Source organism: Filicampus tigris, chromosome 6 (assembly GCF_054856515.1).
Source record: "Filicampus tigris isolate MCC_2025a chromosome 6, RoL_Ftig_1.0, whole genome shotgun sequence".
Lineage (NCBI taxonomy): Eukaryota > Metazoa > Chordata > Actinopteri > Syngnathiformes > Syngnathidae > Filicampus > Filicampus tigris.
Window position 1 is genome coordinate 1,641,384 of NC_141222.1, and position 20,074 is coordinate 1,661,457.

General features: G+C 38.2%; 1 protein-coding gene across 1 annotated transcript in view; it reads right to left on the bottom strand.

Annotated features, from left to right (window-relative positions):
- Positions 1–1,486: 1,486 nt before the first annotated feature.
- Positions 1,487–20,074, bottom strand: part of gpm6ab (glycoprotein M6Ab) — a 57,430-nt gene continuing 38,842 nt past the window's right edge. Inside the window, exons 3-7 of the mRNA XM_086032571.1 lie at positions 17,194–17,350; positions 15,219–15,372; positions 12,277–12,353; positions 12,122–12,187; positions 1,487–7,693 (exon numbers count right to left, since the gene is read on the bottom strand). Of these exons, the coding sequence (XP_085888697.1) occupies positions 7,541–7,693; positions 12,122–12,187; positions 12,277–12,353; positions 15,219–15,372; positions 17,194–17,350 (607 nt within the window). The 3' untranslated portion in view covers positions 1,487–7,540. The remainder of the gene's footprint in view (positions 7,694–12,121; positions 12,188–12,276; positions 12,354–15,218; positions 15,373–17,193; positions 17,351–20,074) is intronic.

The following is a 20,074-nucleotide window of genomic DNA, read 5'->3' on the forward strand; positions in this document are numbered from 1 at the left end:
GTTGAAGACAGGCTAAAGTACTGCTTCCGGATAAAGGACCTCTGGTCACTTTGTAATCGAGATTTTAAAATATCCCTGCAATTTCGCATTTTGGATTAACATATTTTGGATTCTTCGACAAAAAATAACAGGAAAACTATACATAATCCAATTTAATAGCTATATTTTTTACGCAAAATGGCTCGTATTTAATTTTTTGAACCAGCTCCAATTATTGAAAAACGAAAAACACCCCGTTTTTTGTTTTCAGATTTGCGTGCCTAAATTGGAAATAGAATGAACGTAAGGTACACGGACCCAGTTGCCTTGGTCCTTTTATTCTTTGTTCTTTATTATGTCATATAGGCCTGATGTGTTACAGTTTATAAGCTCGAGTGACTCAGTGTCACGTTGTCAGCACGTCAAACTTTCTTCCAGTCAAGATGCAAGCTTTCTTCCAGTCAGAATTCCTCCAGTTCTATTCTCTGTAGTTTGTTTGTATTTTCGTTGATAAAGACTTTTACTTTTCAACTTCTGTTTCACATCTGCTATTGGGTCCAAATCCTGCTCCACACATGACAACAACGCTTCAGTTTGAAAAAAAAAGCAATCCTTTTTTTTTTTTTTGCAAAGTAATGTTAACATTTAGAGCTACTACAAAAGATCCTAAATTAAGAGACATTCGGGAAGCGAAAGACCCTGCTCTCAGAAAAGATTTTTGTTGGCAACATGATTTAGTGAAACATAATAAAAGTCAGAAAGACCAGACTGTATAAATATATATTTGATTTTTAGTGTCTTTTTTTGGGGTAGCATTTTTGTATTGAATTAATTGAAAAATAAATGCAAATAATTAGGTTACATTACTAACAAGTAACTATATAGAAATACATTTTTGTAACCATCCCAACCTTGCTAATATGATATTAGCGATAATTACAATGAAAAAAACAATTCAACCCAACTGCTTACCCACCCCATATATGTGACGACCTACAATGGATGCGGTGATGCATAAGAAGAGGGAATATATTTGGCATACCTTCATGTAGCTCACTCCCCTGTGAACATTGAGCTCTCTTATTACATTAACACTACTACACATACTTAACACCCAGGACTTAAATGAGTCTGACATTGCGCTGCCATCACCTGTAAGTGTAAGTTTAAGGGAATAGTTGCCTGAAAATGTTGGCTGAACAAAGTGTTCAACCGATTGTAATTATGCAGGCCAAACTTGTGAGGCTTCACTATTTTTTTAACCGATATGTATTGGACCAAAGAATCACATCTACTGAGAGAGCCACCCAATTTGTTTGCTGATTTAGTCACAACCCATTGTGTCATGGCTCTCATGTGTCTGGATGATTAAATTGAGCAGTAGTGTTAGAAGTAACAATATTTGTACCGGTACATATTTTATATGCAATTCTTGTTTGTCAGTATCCTCATTATGTTAAAGCAGTTGTCACATTTGTTTTCTGAAATTAAGACACAAACTCACTGGTTCCCTTATCAACAAGTACACAAGTGTAATATTTCATTTTATTTATATATGCAAGCAAGTTGATGTCTTTACAAATAAAAAAGCCACTGTTTGCCCAAGCTGTTGGCACAGATATGTACAAAAATGGGGGAGTGAATCAAAGAAAGCCTGCTCCTAAGCAACTAGAGTGGAATACAAAAAGTCTACTAAGGAAACAAAGAAAAAAAAACATCTGCCTATGTCCAAAATGTCCAACCTTGATGTTTGTGTATATAGCTGATAATCATTTTAAGGTTGCAGGCTCATATCAATTTTTAGCTCGGTGGTGGTGCTCATGATAATAAAGAGCTGAATTAATTCAGGAATTGAGGAGTACATTGTTCGTCCGGTAATTCAGAGTTGACGATTAGAGCTGCAGAACTCACATTATAAAATTCCAACTAGACAATCAAATTAAAATAACATCTCACTGAATGATGGAAATCACATTTATGTTTTTGAAGGTTAGCTTCATACTGGAATCATATACAAGAAAAGCCAGGGTTGTGGAAATGTAGTGTGAGTCCAATTAAGCACCGGACAGCGGGCAGACAAGAAGGACGCAGGATGTGTCAATACAAACATTTTCACAGGGAGATTCAAACAAATGGGGAGCAAACAGCTCACATCCGCTTCCACTTTTTAACACCGTCGTGACGTTCTTGTTCCACACAGAGGATTTCCAGTTCAAGAAATACATAATTTAGGTTTTTACATCAGGTTGAACCATTATAGCATCTTTCATCACAGTCAACAATGTTGTCCACTTTCTACTGTAGCTGATCGAGATTTTCAATGATCTTATGTAATGTTTTTGGCAGCCATTGTAGACTTGTTGCTTTAGTTATAAGAGCTGTGCAGCTTAGGCTTGTTGCTAGGTAACATGCTGATTTAATGACTTTATGGTTTCAAGGACAAGGACTAAGAAAGTCCTCAGTGTGATTTCAAGATTCAAAAGTCAGTTCTTCATCAACAACTACATGTGAGAGAAAGAGGCTAACGATGTGAGCTGAAGTAGGTTGGTGCTTAATGGGCGGCCAGAACAATACATTACAGCATAGCTGCAAATCTCTTGAAAAACAATAAATATCACTTAAGACTTGCAATTTTATCATGCACTTATGCCAGAAATGTAAGGTTAAGGATTCATGTTTGTTATTTTTTTTAAAAGTGGTACAATATATTGCTCTGGTGGTAAACAACTAAACAAGGTAGCTAGCTTAGCAACACCATTAGCAACTAGGACTTCAATATTGCAAGCTAAAAAGTGAAAAACAAAATAAAAATAGCAGAACAGCGCTAGTGGGAATTATTTTTTGTAATCATTAAAATTATGACCATTGAATGCATAACCATGCCACAAACAACAACTAGATTCACTGTCTTTTTTATTAACCTAGAATAAGCTTTTCTTCATTTTTATGAATTAGTTTATATTTTTATAATTGTTACGTCTTCGTGTTATACCAATGCTGCAAGACTACACACAGATCCCACAAAGGGGACGTCAATGCACATACACACCAAGAATAAGAGATAGAGAGCTCACAATGGTCAATAAGTGCACAAAACATTTTTTTTTTGTATCTGAGGTTAAAAACGCTGACAAGACATCCATTGTCAGGCAATGAAATGTTATGAAATGCATACTGTTAATGCAAAACTAGATCCTTAAAAATATTGACTGTGTTCAGCCAAGACACACCCAAACACAATCACAGTCTGGTGAAGGTTGCCTATTGTGCCTCATCCAGTCTGCATTTACACACCGTCCACATACATTATCTCTTCCAAATTGGTTGAACTTAGTTTTCAGTATATTCAATCAGATCACAATGGTTTTCTGCATGACGCTGTTTGGTGTTGTTCAAAGCTCTTAAATGTTGGAGAAACACATTCTTTCTGACTTTGTGTTTATTTTCAATTCCTACTCAAATCAGTGTCTAAAATTTTGCACCTTATTGACTACAATTTGTGTAAAATTGTATTTTTATTTTTACCAGATCACATGTCAAAATATTAACAGCGTTTGTTTTATTAACCAGCTAACTCTTGCTAAGATATATTTTACGTAATTTTGTCTGTATGTGTACACACACATGTGTATGTGTGTGTGTAAATGCAGTTCAAATGTTGAGAGGCTGGACAATGAGACTAACTTCACCCTTAAGACTTTACTATCAGAAATCATTTTCTCGGCTGCTCACCCCAATTGTAGCACATATCTGTATATCTTTATACAGAATATATGTAGGCGCAGTGCATATTACTGCTTAGAAAAAAACCCCACATGAATTCACAATTTTAGACACCCTTCTGTAATTATGATTTGACAAAAATAGGATTAAAAGTTCTTCATAAAATAGTGAAATGGTACTGTGAACAGTAAAAGAGCAGAATTATGGCTCATTGATGGTAATAGTGTACTTTGTGTGTGCGCGTGTGTGTGTGTGTGTGTGTGTACGTGTACATGTCTGCGTGTATTTCTCTGCTGGTTATCTGGTCATCAGTCTATTAATCATCCTCAACTGAACAATATAGCTATTACTCTTTCAACCATCTCTACTGGCAGATAGAGACTCACATTCCCTCAGAGCTAATTAGAATCATGCAATAATTTTACGAATCCACTTAATACGAACAAAATGTGCCTTGTGATAAAATTAAAATAAAGCTGCAATGTAGCTCTTAATCCACCAAAGGGTAATGTGGCATGCTCAATGGAATGAGCACTGAACTCAGACAAAATGATTGCTGTTAAAGCTAACAAAATTCCCTCTCGTGTCTGCTGTGATGCTTCTCCACCATATGTCTCGTACAGGCTCACAAAAGATAGGAGTCCTACGCTTCTGTAATGAAGTCAGCTCTGAAAAGATTCCGTTAGGACTGGAATAAAAAAACATGCTCAAGGTTACCTAGAAAGCCACAATAAAACCACTATTAATCAGCCAAGATACCATTCACAGTTATCTCTTATTGATTCTAATGACATGTCTGTTCTACTGAGTATCTGAATCAAATTCATGACAAATGAGGTGGTAGAATTACAGCCTGATACACAAAGAAATAAACTCCTGAACATGATAGCAAAACCACAGAATCAAAGTCTCACGATGACTGGTGTTTACACGCGTATGTGTTTTTGTGTTGTTGTGCAGAATCACATGAAAATGTGAATGTGATATCAATACCAACCCCCATTCCCCTACACACTGCCCACTGCATGTACCCCAATATTAAAATTACACATGAACGATGCTGGTAAAAATGTGGCAAAAATTCAAAAAAGTGAGAAAAATGTTGTCTTAACAGACTTGAAGACAATATGACATTGACATGACATTTTAAAAGACTCTGTGCTGCTAAGATGTGCTGTTTCTGGAATACAAATCACACGTTTACACAAACATTGTCAGAGAGGAAGTGGAGAGAGCCCAATTTCACAGTTGTTTCAAATGATCAGCCATCTAAGTGATAATTGTGAACCTACTGAGTCAGACATTATGTACAGATTATAAATAACACAAATCTACTATCAACTTACTACTGTGTGTTGCCACCTTAAGTGGACAATATATTTGGAGATTCATATAATTAATTGAAAAAAAAAACCTGCAGCCTGCTTTGCACATGACCATTTGTGGTATGTACATGTATTTATTTACTGCAATGGGAAGCGAGTACTGTCAAGGAAACAACTGATTAAAAACTGGGCTCCGGATGAGACTCAGGAAAAGATTTGGTCAGGGTTTAAATGAGTCAAGCTACCCATTTGTACTCATTAAAGTACAAAATTCCCCATAAACCATATTTCTTTGCAATACCTGTCATCATAATGTGGGTAAATGACATAGCACAGCTGCATGACACCACCATACAACACTGCCTGCACAACACTGACCATTCAGCCACATAATGAGTGTTTGTGTTTGTGTGTGTGTGCTGGTGTGTGTGGGAGTGTGTGTGTGTGGGTGTGTGTGTGTGTGTGTGTGATCTGCGCATTGTAGATATTGAGGTTTTGATGGTGGTGTCTTGATATTACCCACCTTCATGAGAAGATGAACTTTTATACAATGAAGTCTTCCGTGTGTCTTTGGCTGACTGTTGCTTTAGCGTGTCATGCTAGCAGCGGACATTTGTGATGATCGTTTATTATTTTCATTTAGTTAATCTCCAGTGCATTAACATTTCTGTAAGACCACCACCCAATTGCATGATTTATGCTAACTTAAAAAAAAAAAATGTTGTCACAATTAATACACCAGGATGTCGAAGCCCTTAGAAAAATTATATTTTTAATGTTACATTTTCATTTCAGTTATCCATGAATTTTCACATTTACCATATTTTCTGGACTATAAGTCGCTCCGGAGTACAAGTCGCACCAGCCATAAAATGCATAATAAGGAAGACAAAACATATATAAGTCGCACTGGAGTATAAGTCGCATTTTTGGAGGAAATTAATTGTGCTCTTAGTACACATCATTTCCACCGAGCTACGATGGTAACATTAAGCTAACATTCACACATGTAGCATACAAGAATGGTAAGATAACTTTAAACTCACCGAAACGTTTGTAGATCGATTAAATAAGTCTTTTATTTATCCCCGACCATGTAGAATGTTTCCAAGTCTCCAAAAGTATTTATGTATTCGGTCGTAATTATGTCTTTGTTCTCTTCCCCGCTCTCAGCTCCGTACGTGTGGCTGATGCAATACCCCAGCCAGTGTCTTAAAGCAACAGTACATTATTTTGTATAGATGTATATTGATAGGCAGTCAAATTGTCTTTATCATACTATTTTAATTAATTATTTATCAAAATTTTAGATTTTAACCGTTTAAATTATTCATGCATTTTAATAGCTTTTAGGATTTATCTTTGTTTCTTTATGTGGGTTACAATAAGATATGAAATGATACACACTATACATGTTATTCTGCCCGTTGTAAAGTCAATATGTAATGCAGGTTTATATGAAGCCTTAGAACGCCCTCCTGTGATTGTTTGGTGTATTGTTTGCTGACGTTGAAACGGAAAGAGATACAATATAATGTGTTAATAATTTCACACATAAGTCGCTCCAGAGTATAAGTCGCACCCCCGGCCAAACTATGGAAAAACTGAGACTTATAGTCCGGAAAATATGGTACGGTTTTACAAACAAAAACAAAAAAACTATTTAAGTACGTTATAAATTATTAATGTAAAATTGAATGGTTGAATGTTATTGATGATTAATTTGTGACTTCTCAAACAAGCCCAGTAGGCCAGTAGAGAACTCAGTGAAATTGAAAGAGTCTAAAAAGTCTACATTTTAACAAGTCCTGATGCTGAATGGTATTTCCTCACTTTTATGACAGGTGGTCTAATAAAATTGTCAAGCAGTGCACATTGGTACTGGATCACTTTAAACCAGCAGAGTACCACTATGACCTGCGAGTCTTCATTCTTTGGGACTTCTAGATTTTTTTTTTTCATATCATTCTTTCTTTTCTTTTGACTTGCTTTACAAAGTATGTGAATGACCTGGTTATTTCTTCAATTCAAGACTGGTTACTGTTATGCTTAGGTACAAATTATGAATCGTTAAACAGCAAACGAGTTGTTAAAAAACAAAAAAATGTATTTACGGTATGTGAGTGAAGTGCTGAGGGTTTCTTATCTTAATGAAGGTCTGATTTCATTACAAGATACCAAAGGTAATCACTAATGTCCCCATTGGCATTGACACAGTCATATCCCTTATCGTTACCATTAAATTTCACTTAATATGACTGATGCTTAGCACGTTAGCATAGATCACCAAGGCACAAGATCACCTGGAAGCACACGGAGGATATCAATGTTTTTCGTTCATAATTTTTTTTCTGCCTATCACAGGTCTGTATTTATTTTTTTACTGATGTGTATTGTTCAATATGTTATGCTATCCTTGTATGCATGGCTGTGTGCTGAAACTTTGTGTGTGCGAATAAATTGTTTTGTGTGTCTGTTTGGAAAGTGCATGCGTTGTTTCCCATCACATGTGTTTATGTGTAGGCATTGAGGCGTTCTTTGGAGCGCGTAGAGTGGATGTCGTGCAGTTCCTGCTCCTCCTTCGACTTGATATCTTCATATTTCTGCATCCGACTGGCATCCTTCAGGTATCCCCAGTTAGCAGCTAATGCCATCAGAAAATGGACCTACAGGGATGAGATGAAAGCAGGAAGGTGGCTCTTATTTTTGTACATTCATTTCTGAGATTACGGTCGAACCTTGTTTTTGGTATGTAGGTATAGTATGCTTGTTTTTTGTTTGATTGATTGATTGACATATCAATACGACATAAATGACATGAAAACAAAATGAAAAGAAAACATCAATACATATCGTAATTCACTGTTACATAGATGTTCAAAGGTAATAGGAAGTAGAAAAACGTAACTAGTCCTACCCTTTGTTCTCTATAAATTAGAAATAATTTTATCACATTAATACACAAATAGATTATTCACAGTCATATATCCCAATAAAAACAAAAATGGTGTTAAAATAATGTTCAAATTTTTGTATGTATGAGCGTCACATGTAGACACATTATTTAATATACCAATAAAAAAAGGGAAAGTACCAACAGATGTGCTCCTTTATAAACGTGTATAGATAATCTTATTCATAAACAAAATTTTAAAGCGGAAGTCAACGCAAACATTTTTTTTTCCAGAAAAAGTTCTATGTAGGCCACTAGTTGAGACAAGGCATTCTGATTAATATTGCGTTTGTGGAATATGAGTTAAGCAGCAAAATCCACACCTTTTTAGCTATCTTAGGGGGTGGCCATTTTGTCATTTCTGTCGACAGAAAATAACATCACAACTACTCAGGGCTCAGGTAATGACCAATCAACAAGAAAACAAGTCAACCCTGAGCATTTGTGATGTCTGTGTGTGTGATTCCACAAACGCAATATTTATTAGTATGCCTTATTTCAACTAGTGTTGGGTTGACATCCACTTTAAATTGTCGGCCCTCGCTGTCAACTTTTCTTTTTTTTTGTTATCGCCTTGAAATGTGAGATAAGTGTCACATAGGGTTATGAAGTTGGACAGAGTGCTGCTGCTCTCTTGTGTATAAATGTGAAATTGCATTTGGAGTATACAGTGATCCCTCATTCATCGCGGTTAATGGGAGGACAGAACCCGCCGCAATAAGTGAACCCGCAAAGTAGAGTCGGACTTATGATTATGATTATTATTTTATATGACACTGTTGCGAACCCCAACATTTACACTTCTAAATATTTGTTAAACAATCTATTTAACTATAAAAATGCAAAATGAAAAATATAAATACCAAGCTTGCAGGCTGTGATCAGAATTTAGCTTCGACCGACCGCGACAGCTGACGAGCACGACGGAACATTCGCTAAAACCTATGTTAAAGTTTTAATTTTTATCATAAAATTGACTTACCTTAACTAGAATGTCATAGTGTAATTTATCCAATCCTGCACTTTAAAACGCTTGTCGCCGTCGTGAAAAGTGAAAGTAAAAGCGGCCGCTTCTTCTTCTTCCCTCATTCTTCTTCTCCTACTACTTCATTTCAAAAACGAAGAAGAAGCATGGCCGCCGGGGGAATCATGCATTAACTTTATCTTTGCACAACAACATCAATAAAGTCCTTTGGATATCCGGCTTAAATCTGACTAAATCAACGGCACATTTGAATAGTGGACGAGACTAAGCGAGAGGCTGCGATGACATGCACCGAGTCAGCTCACGTACAGTACAGTGTGTGGAAAAAGTAAATCCACTTGTGCTCTCGTTGGTCGATCTCGCAGTGGGAACCAGTCACCGCCTTTCATGAGTGCCTGCGGGTACGTACAAAGCTTCAGAGTCAACTCATATCTTTGAAACAATGCGTCTTTCTGCAATATAGCTCCCGATATGGCTGTGTTGTTTCATTTTTAATTTATGAATGCTTCTGAAAAATCTGCGATGCACTGAGGGCGTGAAAGTTGAAACGCAAAGTAGCGAGGGATCACTGTATTTTATACGCTTGTCAACGGGGCTACAAGCCACACGTTACTAATTTTATGACAGACGCTGTGTGCCGGATAAAATTTGCCATGGGCCGCATTTGGCTCCTGGGCTGGACTTTGGACATGTCTGTTTTAGAGTCTTCAGTGAACTGATTAAGGCCTAAAGCGCCTGCCTCAACAGCTCCCCAAAACCTAAGGTCGTATTTGGGATTACCCGCAAAAGTTTTCCCAGAAATTCAACACTGACAAAATAATTAATATCTGAGCCCCTGTAGCAGATAGAAACATCATTCCAAAACAATTTGAGACCTTAGACATGTGGCTTTCGCACAGGCCCATGTTTATTAACTCGAACTGTTTCAAATGAAGATGTAAACACAAAGTGTCTTTGCAAGAGAAAAACAATTTCTAATTTTAAAAAATCGAGTGGTAATTACCATCCTCTATTCTGTTACAAAGCCGTCGAAATTGTCATTGTCTACAAACATATATCTTAACCATATATCACCTTCGACTGGTTCTACTGGCGCATCATCTATATCACTGCTGTTATTAATTTCAGAGGTCCCGCGATCGACGGCGTGCGCCATTATGACTCGAAAGAATTCTGAAACATCCTCCACGGGCTAACGAAGTGTATCTACATGTGACGTGTCATGAGCCCGCGGACGCTTTTCTGATGCCTTTCATTGGTTAAGAGACTGAGAATTGGATTTAAAAAAAAAAAGAAAATTACGTATACACTGTCCCGGCTTTAATGGTAGTAAGTAGGGCTGTTCGATTAAGCGATTTTGAACCGTAACCAAATTTTCTGGATAAAACGATGTTAAAATCGTTCAAATCAGCACGTTCAATTTTGTTATTTAGGGTCTATCTAAGCCACCGTAGTTTCCTCTGCATTTCCGCTTCCTCCCACGAGCGCGCAGTCCGAAACAACGACAACATCCATGGCTACCGCCGATTCTGCTATTTGCTCAGTCAAGTGAGCTTTTAGTTAATAAATCGGGCAAAAATAGATCTGTAGTCTAGTGTGTGCCCCGCATGTACAGTACAAGCCGTGAGCAAGTAACTCAACATCTGAAAGGCGTCACTTTTTTTTCTCCTTTACAACGGACCTCTGGTCCAAACGGACTATGCATCCGTACTTAAGCTTGACAGTGCATTGTATTATTGAGTGACAGTTTTGCAGTAATCATTGATTTATGTTTAAGTATGACCAGGGAGAAAGGTGAAAGGCTAGTCACTAGCTGGTTGGCAAAATTACTTGCTGACAGACTGTTTGGTTTACTGACTTGACTGTCTACCTTTTCTCATGTTGATGATTTTGTTTCAGATGGTATATGTACTTTCTTCTTTCATTATTGGTTTGATTAAGAACAGATCTGAAATCTATTGTGTAAGTAAAATGCTGTTAATCCCAATGGATTGTTCTGTGTGTATTAAGTTAAATTGATTGGCATTTTGAGTTCAAAGAAAGAAAAATTAAGTTTAAATAAAAGACATTCAAAATACTTCATTTTTCATTATTTTTTATTTTACAAAGAAATCGGTAATAATCGGGATTTTCTTATTAGGCTAAATTGAACAGCCCTAGTAGAAAGACACAACAGCACTCCCGGCTCTAGTGGTAGAAACGCGGTTATGCGCTCCCGGCCTTAACACCAAGCATAATTTTGAAATGTAAGAGGAAGCCGGAGTGCCAGAGAAAAGCCTAGGGAGGACATGAAAACACCAAACAAGACTCTTGAACCTCTCGACTGTGAGGCAGACATGCTTAACCACCACATCAGCATGCTACTCTTTCTAAATACTTTACGACACACAACTTCTTGTCATTATGAAAGCATGAATTGAGTCAATGATACATACTCCTTGTTGCTCATTACATAAATGATTGTAGAAATAGCAATCTTGGCTTTTCTGTATCAATTCATCAGAATTTAGAATTTCACATGAGGGAAAAAAAATGCTGTAGCTGCCTAACTGTGTACACATGATTTATTTCTGTAGATTAGATGTCCAACATATAGCTGGTATTTTTTAAACACTGAAACCTGGTCCTCTGAAATCAGCATGTGAGTGGGTGGAGTGTTTTTCTGGGATGAATGCCCCCTCTGAATCTAGGGAATGATAAACAAGTGCAGAAATAGAAGGATGTGTGTGTGATAAATCTTTGCTTTTTACACTATGGCTAGCAAAGACAAAGAGGTAAGATGATGTTAGTAGGTGGCTATTGAGTGTATACCACATAGAGATGGATCTCCGAAAGAATGACAACCATCAATTAAGATATCTGCACAGCTTGACTCACTCACACTATAGACATCTTACCAGGCACTCCCCATGCTGGCTTCAAAAGGGAGTGTGATGTAGTCATCTGCACAATTAGCCGCGCACCTACTTGAAAACTTACATTTTAAAACAACATATATGGTCAATTAAATATCCATCCCTTTTCTGTATCACTTATCGTCACTAGGGTCGTGGGCGAGATGGAGCCTATCTCAACTGACTTTGGACAAGAGGTGTGGTACTGGTCTAAATTAAATATTGTTTTCCTTAAGGACTCTGTAATTAGTTGTGTGCTCACCATTGCGATCACAGCAGCTCCTGCTCCAGCCAATGCACACACAAAGAGATGGAAGGTCAAATCCAGCTGCAAGAGTCGAAATAATATGTACATTTTTCATGTATTCATGTATCACTTAACATCTGGGGCAGATTAAATCACACAGCAGTTCTTACCTCATTAGATTCACACATCTTGAAAAACTTCTCAGACCCCGTGCAAACCTTCCTCTCCTCAGATATGGTCACAGCACCTGATGAACAGAAACCTGGTCAAGATAAATGCTATCTTGATTTTTGTGTGTATAATTTACATGTACAATTTTGACCACAATCACTTCTGTGACGCTGGTTGACTTACACTTTGTTCGAATTTCCAAACAATTTTAAACCACTGCCATTAAAAAAAACACTTATTATTTTGCAGGCAGGTGGGCTGGGCGGAACTTGACCTGATCCCCAGCTACAGAAGCTTGCTCTAGGGACATGGAATGTCACCTCTCTGGCAGGGAATTAGCCCGAGCTGGTGTGTGATGCAGAGAAGTTATGACTAGACATAGTTGGACTCGCCTCCACACACAGCTTGAGCTCTGGTACCAGTCCTCTTGAGAGTGGTTAGACTAATTTCTATTCTTTGGAGTTGGCCACAGTTAGAAGCAGGTGTGGGCCTACTTATTGCCCCCCCACTTGGTACCTTTAAGTTGAGGTTCACCGCAGTGGATGAGATGGTAGCCTCCCTCTGCCCTCAGGTGGCGGGGGATAGTTCCTGACTGTTTGTACCTATGCACCAAACAGCAGCTCAGAGTACCCATCCTTTTTGGAGTCCTTGGAGGGTGTGTTGGAGAGTGCTCCCCCTGGGGACTCCCTCATTCTGCTGGGAGACTTAATTGCTCTGTGGGCAATGGCAGTGAGACCTGGGAGGGCGTGATTGTGAGGTCGCCGAAAAAAAATGCTGTGAAAAATGACTTCTGGACTGCTTTGAAGAAACTCTGGTCCAAAGTCCGGCATCTCAGGAGGGGGAGGTCGTGCACCATTAACACTGTGGAGTTGGGGCAAGGCGAGCTTTGCTCGTGAAGGTCGGCCAAAGTTTGCAGTCGAAATCGCTAACGGACGCTCCGGATTAGAGCCGAAATGGGCAAGACGAGATCGGTCCAACAAAAAATGAGTTAAAATGTTTTTTTCCCCGTACAAAAATTGCTATACAGCGTACACAATTTGAAATGATCCAAAAACATATAAAATACAGGGAAAACAAGATCAGGTATGTTTTTTTCTTTTGGTTGCCTTTTTCTAATGTGTGTGTGTGTGTGTGTATATATATATATATATATATATATATATATATATATATATATATATATATATATATATATATTATATGTGTGTGTGCATTTCTGCACCATCTACATAGGTGTATAGAGGCCCATTTCCAGCGACTATCACGCCAGTGTTCTAAAGGTACAAGGAGTTTTCCCATTTCGTCAGAATGCTCAAGGATATTAGAAAACCCTTGTGCAATCATCATTAGCACTGTTGAAAATAGTTTAGCTATTATAGTACACATCATTGTAGGATCATCATCAGTTTCTTGGCAATTTCTTGCATGACGTAGCCTTAATTTCTAAGAACTAGAATCAACTGTTGAGTTTCACATGGAAATTCCTTTTTCTGTCCATTTTGAGCTTTTAATCGACCCCACAAATGTGATGCTGCAGATAGTCAACCTACTCAAAGGAAGGTCAATTGAGACAAAAAATACTCTTGGAAATCTTTTTTACCACGTTAATCAGAAATCTAGACAGCCACTGTTAGAATTGTGACTGGAAGACTCGTGTGTGTCTAGGCAGAAAACAAAATCGTTTTCTGCCGCAGGAAGAAGATGGGGCTTTGTGTTGTTGTTTTTTTTTTCCAATTTAATAGACTCTCCGATAAAGTACACACTGTATATACCATGCATAATGTGCAACTTTTTGCCACTTCAAAAATGTAGCCAGCCGCTGTTAGAACTGTGATTGGAAGAAGCGTGTGTGCAAGCTGCATACACAACAGATTTCTAGTTTGTGCCGTAGAGGAGACATTGACTTTTATTTGGATTTTTTGGGGGAGTTTACAGCCAATAGTAACCTTTAAGGCTTACTGAGGTCTAATTCAGAGTACAAATATAACAGCACAACTATCACAATGAGTTACGCACAGAGCCAATGATGGTTATAGCGTGAGAAGAACAGCACTGATCTATCCACTCATCCATGCTGGGACAGTTTGCATAACGCAACATTCGTAACCAGAGGAAGGTTTTCTACAAAAAATGTGTGCATAACTTGAAAGGTTTCTAGAAAAGGTTGTTTGTAACTTCAGGTTCCACTGTATATAAAAACAAAGGGGAGCTTTTGACAGTGATGATACTGGGCAACTGCCCCCAGTGGCTTGCAGAAAGGGGACATACCGCTTCCTGCACTGGGCAGCAGTTCTCTGTGTTCCGTGGAAGGAATCATTCACAATAGTTGCGACTTCCTCCGCCAATTTAACATCATCTACCTGTGAAGGTCTGCTTGCAGTTCCGTAAATATGTACTTTCTGTGCTTCGACCTCCCCAATGCTATAGAGAGGATTTCTTCCACCTTCCGTCGTATATCTAAGACACAGGTCGAGTCAGGTGCGCCACATAAAAGGGAGCGAAAGACGCCGCTTGATCAATTGGAGACATTGGCATCAGCTGTGTTGATGCCCAAATGCCGCAGATAGCCTCTTTCTAACTGCGCCAAGCAGCGTCGGTCTATGAAATTGCCCAAAATTTGACCGGGCTCACTCCTTGCACATTTGCGCCGCACAGTATGCCAGACTTGCGCTTGGAACGAAAGTAGGGCCCATTTTGTGGTTCATCTTAAGAGGAACTGTATTGTTTTTTAAATACAACTTAGATGAATTCCAATTTGTATATCCATTACAGATTGTGGAGGTTCAGGTACTTTGATTATTGTTAGGGACACATGTTTAATATTAGGGGTCGGGGGCCACCTGTAACCCTTCTAGGTATTGTTTATCTGAGGTGGAAGTAACCTTCAAGACATGAGTGTTTTTCATTAATCCAAGAACCAGCGATTGTTCATGTCACATACCAAACTGGCGGAGGTCCAGACAGAGATTGGCTCCCTCAACCACGCTGGTGTTCTTGCACATGGACCAAACATTGAAGTACATGAAGACCGGCAGGCTGGTGAATGCTGTCACACCCAGCCACACCAGGAAAAACAGGTAGGCCAGGAACATCAGCTGAACAGACAGAAGGCAATCAGTAACACAAAACTAAATTTATGAATTGTGCTTTTCTAGTCTTTAAAAGAGACAATTGTCCAAATCCTAAACCACTACTCCCTTCTGTCATTGTTTTTCTTATAAAAGTTTACAGTTTTCCAAAATATCATTGGTTGTCATATTCATTCAAACTTCAGTATGACCAGACACAGTCATGCATGAGTAAAATGATCTGTGACCCCCCCCCAAAAAAAGGCCTCTCTGACCCAATCTTGTGCCCCTGGTTTGATTTGCAATAAACCACCACGCCGGATGAAAAACAACCAATCCGAGACAAAGCATGACTGACGAGGTTTCAATGATTTGCAGTGCACTTGATATCACACTCTCAGTGGGTACAACCACATGACCTCCCGCTGATTGATTACCTGGGCTTCAGGAATTTTGCTGAAAATATAGTGGCATATCCACCTCCGTAAAATGGAAAAAATGCCAGCCTTTGTTGGCCAAAAACTGGGCATTCGACTAGCAGACAGAAGCAGAGTGAAGAAAGCTCAGGCAGCTGAGAAGATTCAGAAGCAAAGCGGAATTAGCAATATTCCTCCTCGACAGGTAGGTGTATGATCTCTGATTGATTTTTAATGAATTGTATGATCGAAAGAATAAAACTTCAAACTAGTAACATTGAGTGTTACAGTAACACTCAACTACAAATACAGATAGTCATACTACCAAAGTATTATGGCTAATTTCTGCTTGTTTACAATGCAAATACTTTGTACTAACTTACAGTAACATTTCTAGCGCTCCTATTTCGTTGAAGCTGAATATGTGCTCTCTTGTGATTGTTAGCACCTATGCACATTCATAAAAACATATTTTTAATGGTCATGTTTGCGAATTGCGCTTGTCTGCGTTAGTGAGGGGTGTGGCTTTGGTCAGACACTCAAGGGTGGGATAGTGAAGTGAGGCAACAGTCAAATCTTGGTAGCAGTTTTAATACTGCAAATTCCACCTTTAAAGGCCTTTTCACAACTAATATCTTAAAGTAAAAATGTAATTGAATCGCCTACTAAGATGCAGATGTTTGTTCAATTTTATTTAGTTGTTAGAGGGGTTTTCCTGCAGGACACATTTTTGTACCATTTGTTGTTCTGCTTTGTCTGCCTTTTTAGATTTTGCATTTATTCTTCGCAAACTTCCAACTTGACTTCATGTGAATATAACAAGGGTGTAGTGTGTGAGGATGATCACAATAATGTGCCTCCTTTTCCGATAACTATTCTCTCTCTGCTTGCCTTTTGTTTTGCCCAATGGTATTCTCCAACAGGCCACAGAGCTGTCTGTGTGTGTGTGAGGGAGGTAAAAAGCTAAAAAGACTCATCTCCTAGTAAAGCAATGCAAATGTCCTGTGCATGTGGACACAGACCAAGACTGTAGCCAAAAGTCACAGGCAACACTCTCCAAAACTGTGCTTCATGTCTATCTCATCCATAGCCTTGTAGGATTTCCCAAAATAAACAACTCCTTCTGTAGCATCAATAAATTAGTCATCTATTGTTTTTCTTTTCAAACTTGAACTGTCATGTGTCGCCGACACAGCTTAAAATTTCCTGTCATGCCTCCCATGCTAGTTACTACGTGATGTCAAAGTCAAATTAAACCTTTGTGTTTCAGAGATCAATGAATACTTTTGCTTTATCAGGCTCATGCATCCATAGGATATGCTTACAGTTGACTACAATGATGTAAAGCACACATTTCTGAAGTGGCATGAGTTGAAACGCCTGAAAATAAATGTGAAGTCCTATTATGTTTCTTCAGCCGAAGATTTCTTACAAATGCAGTCAGGCAGCGTCCACAAGCAGTGATCTTGAACTCTCCATACAGATCCCTAATTGCTCCAGTGGTGAAAAATGCCTCCACCAGCAACAGCACTCCAAAGACAAAGAATCCAGCTGCAAGTCCATAGATGATGTACTTCAGGATGTCAATGCTGCAGAGAAAATAAACATCACTCTTTCATTCTTAATGTTCTCAGTATGTGTATTATGACTGTCATCAAATCATTACATAATTATGGTGGTGGATTTTGTTTTGTTTTCAGATACAAGTGAAGTGGAAATAACCCCGAAATGTTTCTATTGTGATAAAAGATGGAAATGTTGTGCAATAACATTATTTATTTACAGATTACTACTAAACCTAATCAGATACAGTACTTAGCAAAAATATTGTTTTTCCTTCAGCATCATGCAGTTTTACACCGAAAGGATTGCTTTACAGTCGTGCGGCGTGCTAATTCTGGTTTGAGCACAACTTCATTTTATTTATTTATTGTACAACATGTAGGACATTATACATATTCTAAATTATTTCATAGAAATTGTGAGCAAGCAAAATGCAGTGTTTATATTTTCATTCAGTGATTTTTGTTCTTCTTTCTGACCATTTCTTTTTCTTTTTTTTTTTGCATTGGCAAGAAATTCCAGAATTGGAGCTTTAGAGGTGAATGCAACATATTTGAACTGCAATTGTCCATTCAACTACTAAATAGTTACGTTAAGTCAGACGGTCTATCCTAGAGGCTATAAAAAAGTATTAGAACCACATAAACTATGTTTTGAAATATGTCTTTTTATGATCACATGAATAAATGGCATTGCCTGCTCAAATCCAATTTCTAGTGATGTTATTAGTCTTCATTAACATATTCACCACAGGTGTTAAAACTACATTATGATTAATTTCAAACTCTAGTGGAAGCCTTGAAAAATAGTATTGTTGCATTGTTGAAACAAAGCATAATTACATTGTTATTCATTCAACCCTTGTATGGTGTTCGTATTTTTGTTACTCAGCCAGTGTTGATGGGTCTGGTGGAATTTTGGGCTTTCAAAACAACACGATCATATACATTTCTGTTATAAATACTCAACAGATGTTTACTACATCCCTATTGCAAGTCATATGAACAGCAGACATTGTTAATATTTTACCTTTACTGGTAAGGCTAAGCCAACGCTTTGCCACTGTTGTGTCCTACCGAAAGGTTTTAATTCTCGCGCTTTATTGCAATGGTGATGATGAGTGAAAGTCTGACACAAACTTGCCTGTTGAACACGAGGTCCGTTTATTTTGTTGAAATAACCAATCCTTTTGCTCTTCTTTTATCAATAAACTCCAGTCTTTCCAATGGTTGAATGACCATACACACGCATCACCTGTTGCCTTCACAGCGTTAAAAAAAAAAAAAAAAATGCAACAGGCAAAGGATATTTACTTAAATAGGCTTTCTAACCAATTAAACCAAAAACAAGAAATACATTGTACAACACTATACACAAACATAATTTGCCCCTAAACACCGGCCCCTAATTGTTATTGCTGGAAAACAGAACAATTCAAACACAAACTAGTAAGAGCATAATGTGGAATCTTAATTCACACACACAATGTTAATTCATTATTCTTTTTACACCTATTGAACCAGACATAGTTTAGTTATTGGTCCTTCAATAATATTGTTTTAGTTTGTATCTTAACAGAACGCACCATGTCCTTTTTGTCAGAGAAAACCTCTAACACTTTGCCAAGGGGCCAGGAACCATGTGGGGCAGAAGAGTCCATGATAACAACGATGTCTCCAGTAGTTAAACTCCGCTTCCTTTGGTTCCACTTTTGCCTTTCTTGTAACAATGGCAGATACTCTCGAATCCATCGCTTCCAAAACAAGTCTGAAATATACTGAACTTGTTTCCATCGACGCTTCACATACATGTCAGAGGAATCAAAAAGGCCAGGAGATAAGGCTGGTTTTCCCTTCAAAAGCAGAAGATGATTTGGTGTGAGAGGTTCAAGGTCGTTTGCGTTATCAGACATCTTTGTGATGGGACGATCATTCAAAATGGCTTCTACCTCACACATAAGTGTGGTCATCCAACAGCTGCTGGCGAAGGACAGAGTTGAGAATACATCGTAGCATGCGTATTATACGTTCCCAAACTCCACTATAATGAGATGCTGCTGGCGGATTGAAACTCCATTCAACTCCTGCTGGAATTAGAGCTCCTTGAATGCATTCATGATTTAAAGTAGCAACAGCCTCTCTCAGAATAAGAATAAGAATGCCTTTATTGATCCCACAGTGGGGAAATTTTCATTGTTACAGCAGCAAAGATATAGGTCACACAGGGACGGCGGCATAATGTGGCCATTAATGTATAACATTGACGGAAAACATTTAGGATCAAACCTATGTAAATATACGCAGTAACATGTGTATATACACATGTATATACACACCAACCTACATCTACATAAAAAGTATGAAGAACACTCATTTTGGCCTGTACATAGTACAGAGGAAAAATACTCTTAAGTAAGTGACAGTGCTGCAGTGCTATAGTGAAATGTAAGGGACAGCATTGGATAAAAATAAAACTAGACTAACAGTAGTGGGGAATGTTGAGTATTGCACGGTATTACAGTAGTGGGGAATATTGGGTATTGCACGATATGAGCTCAGGTGCAGGACTGCACAATTGCACTAATGTCCGCCAGTTTTTAATGCCAGTTTCGGCTTCAATGAAATTGGTTCCGTTGTCTGACTTGATATATGCCCCTTGACCTCTTCTGCTAATGAATCTGCATATTGCATTGATACAGGAGTCTGTCTCAAGCAAGCTTGCAACTTCCAAATGAACTGCTTTACTCGGCA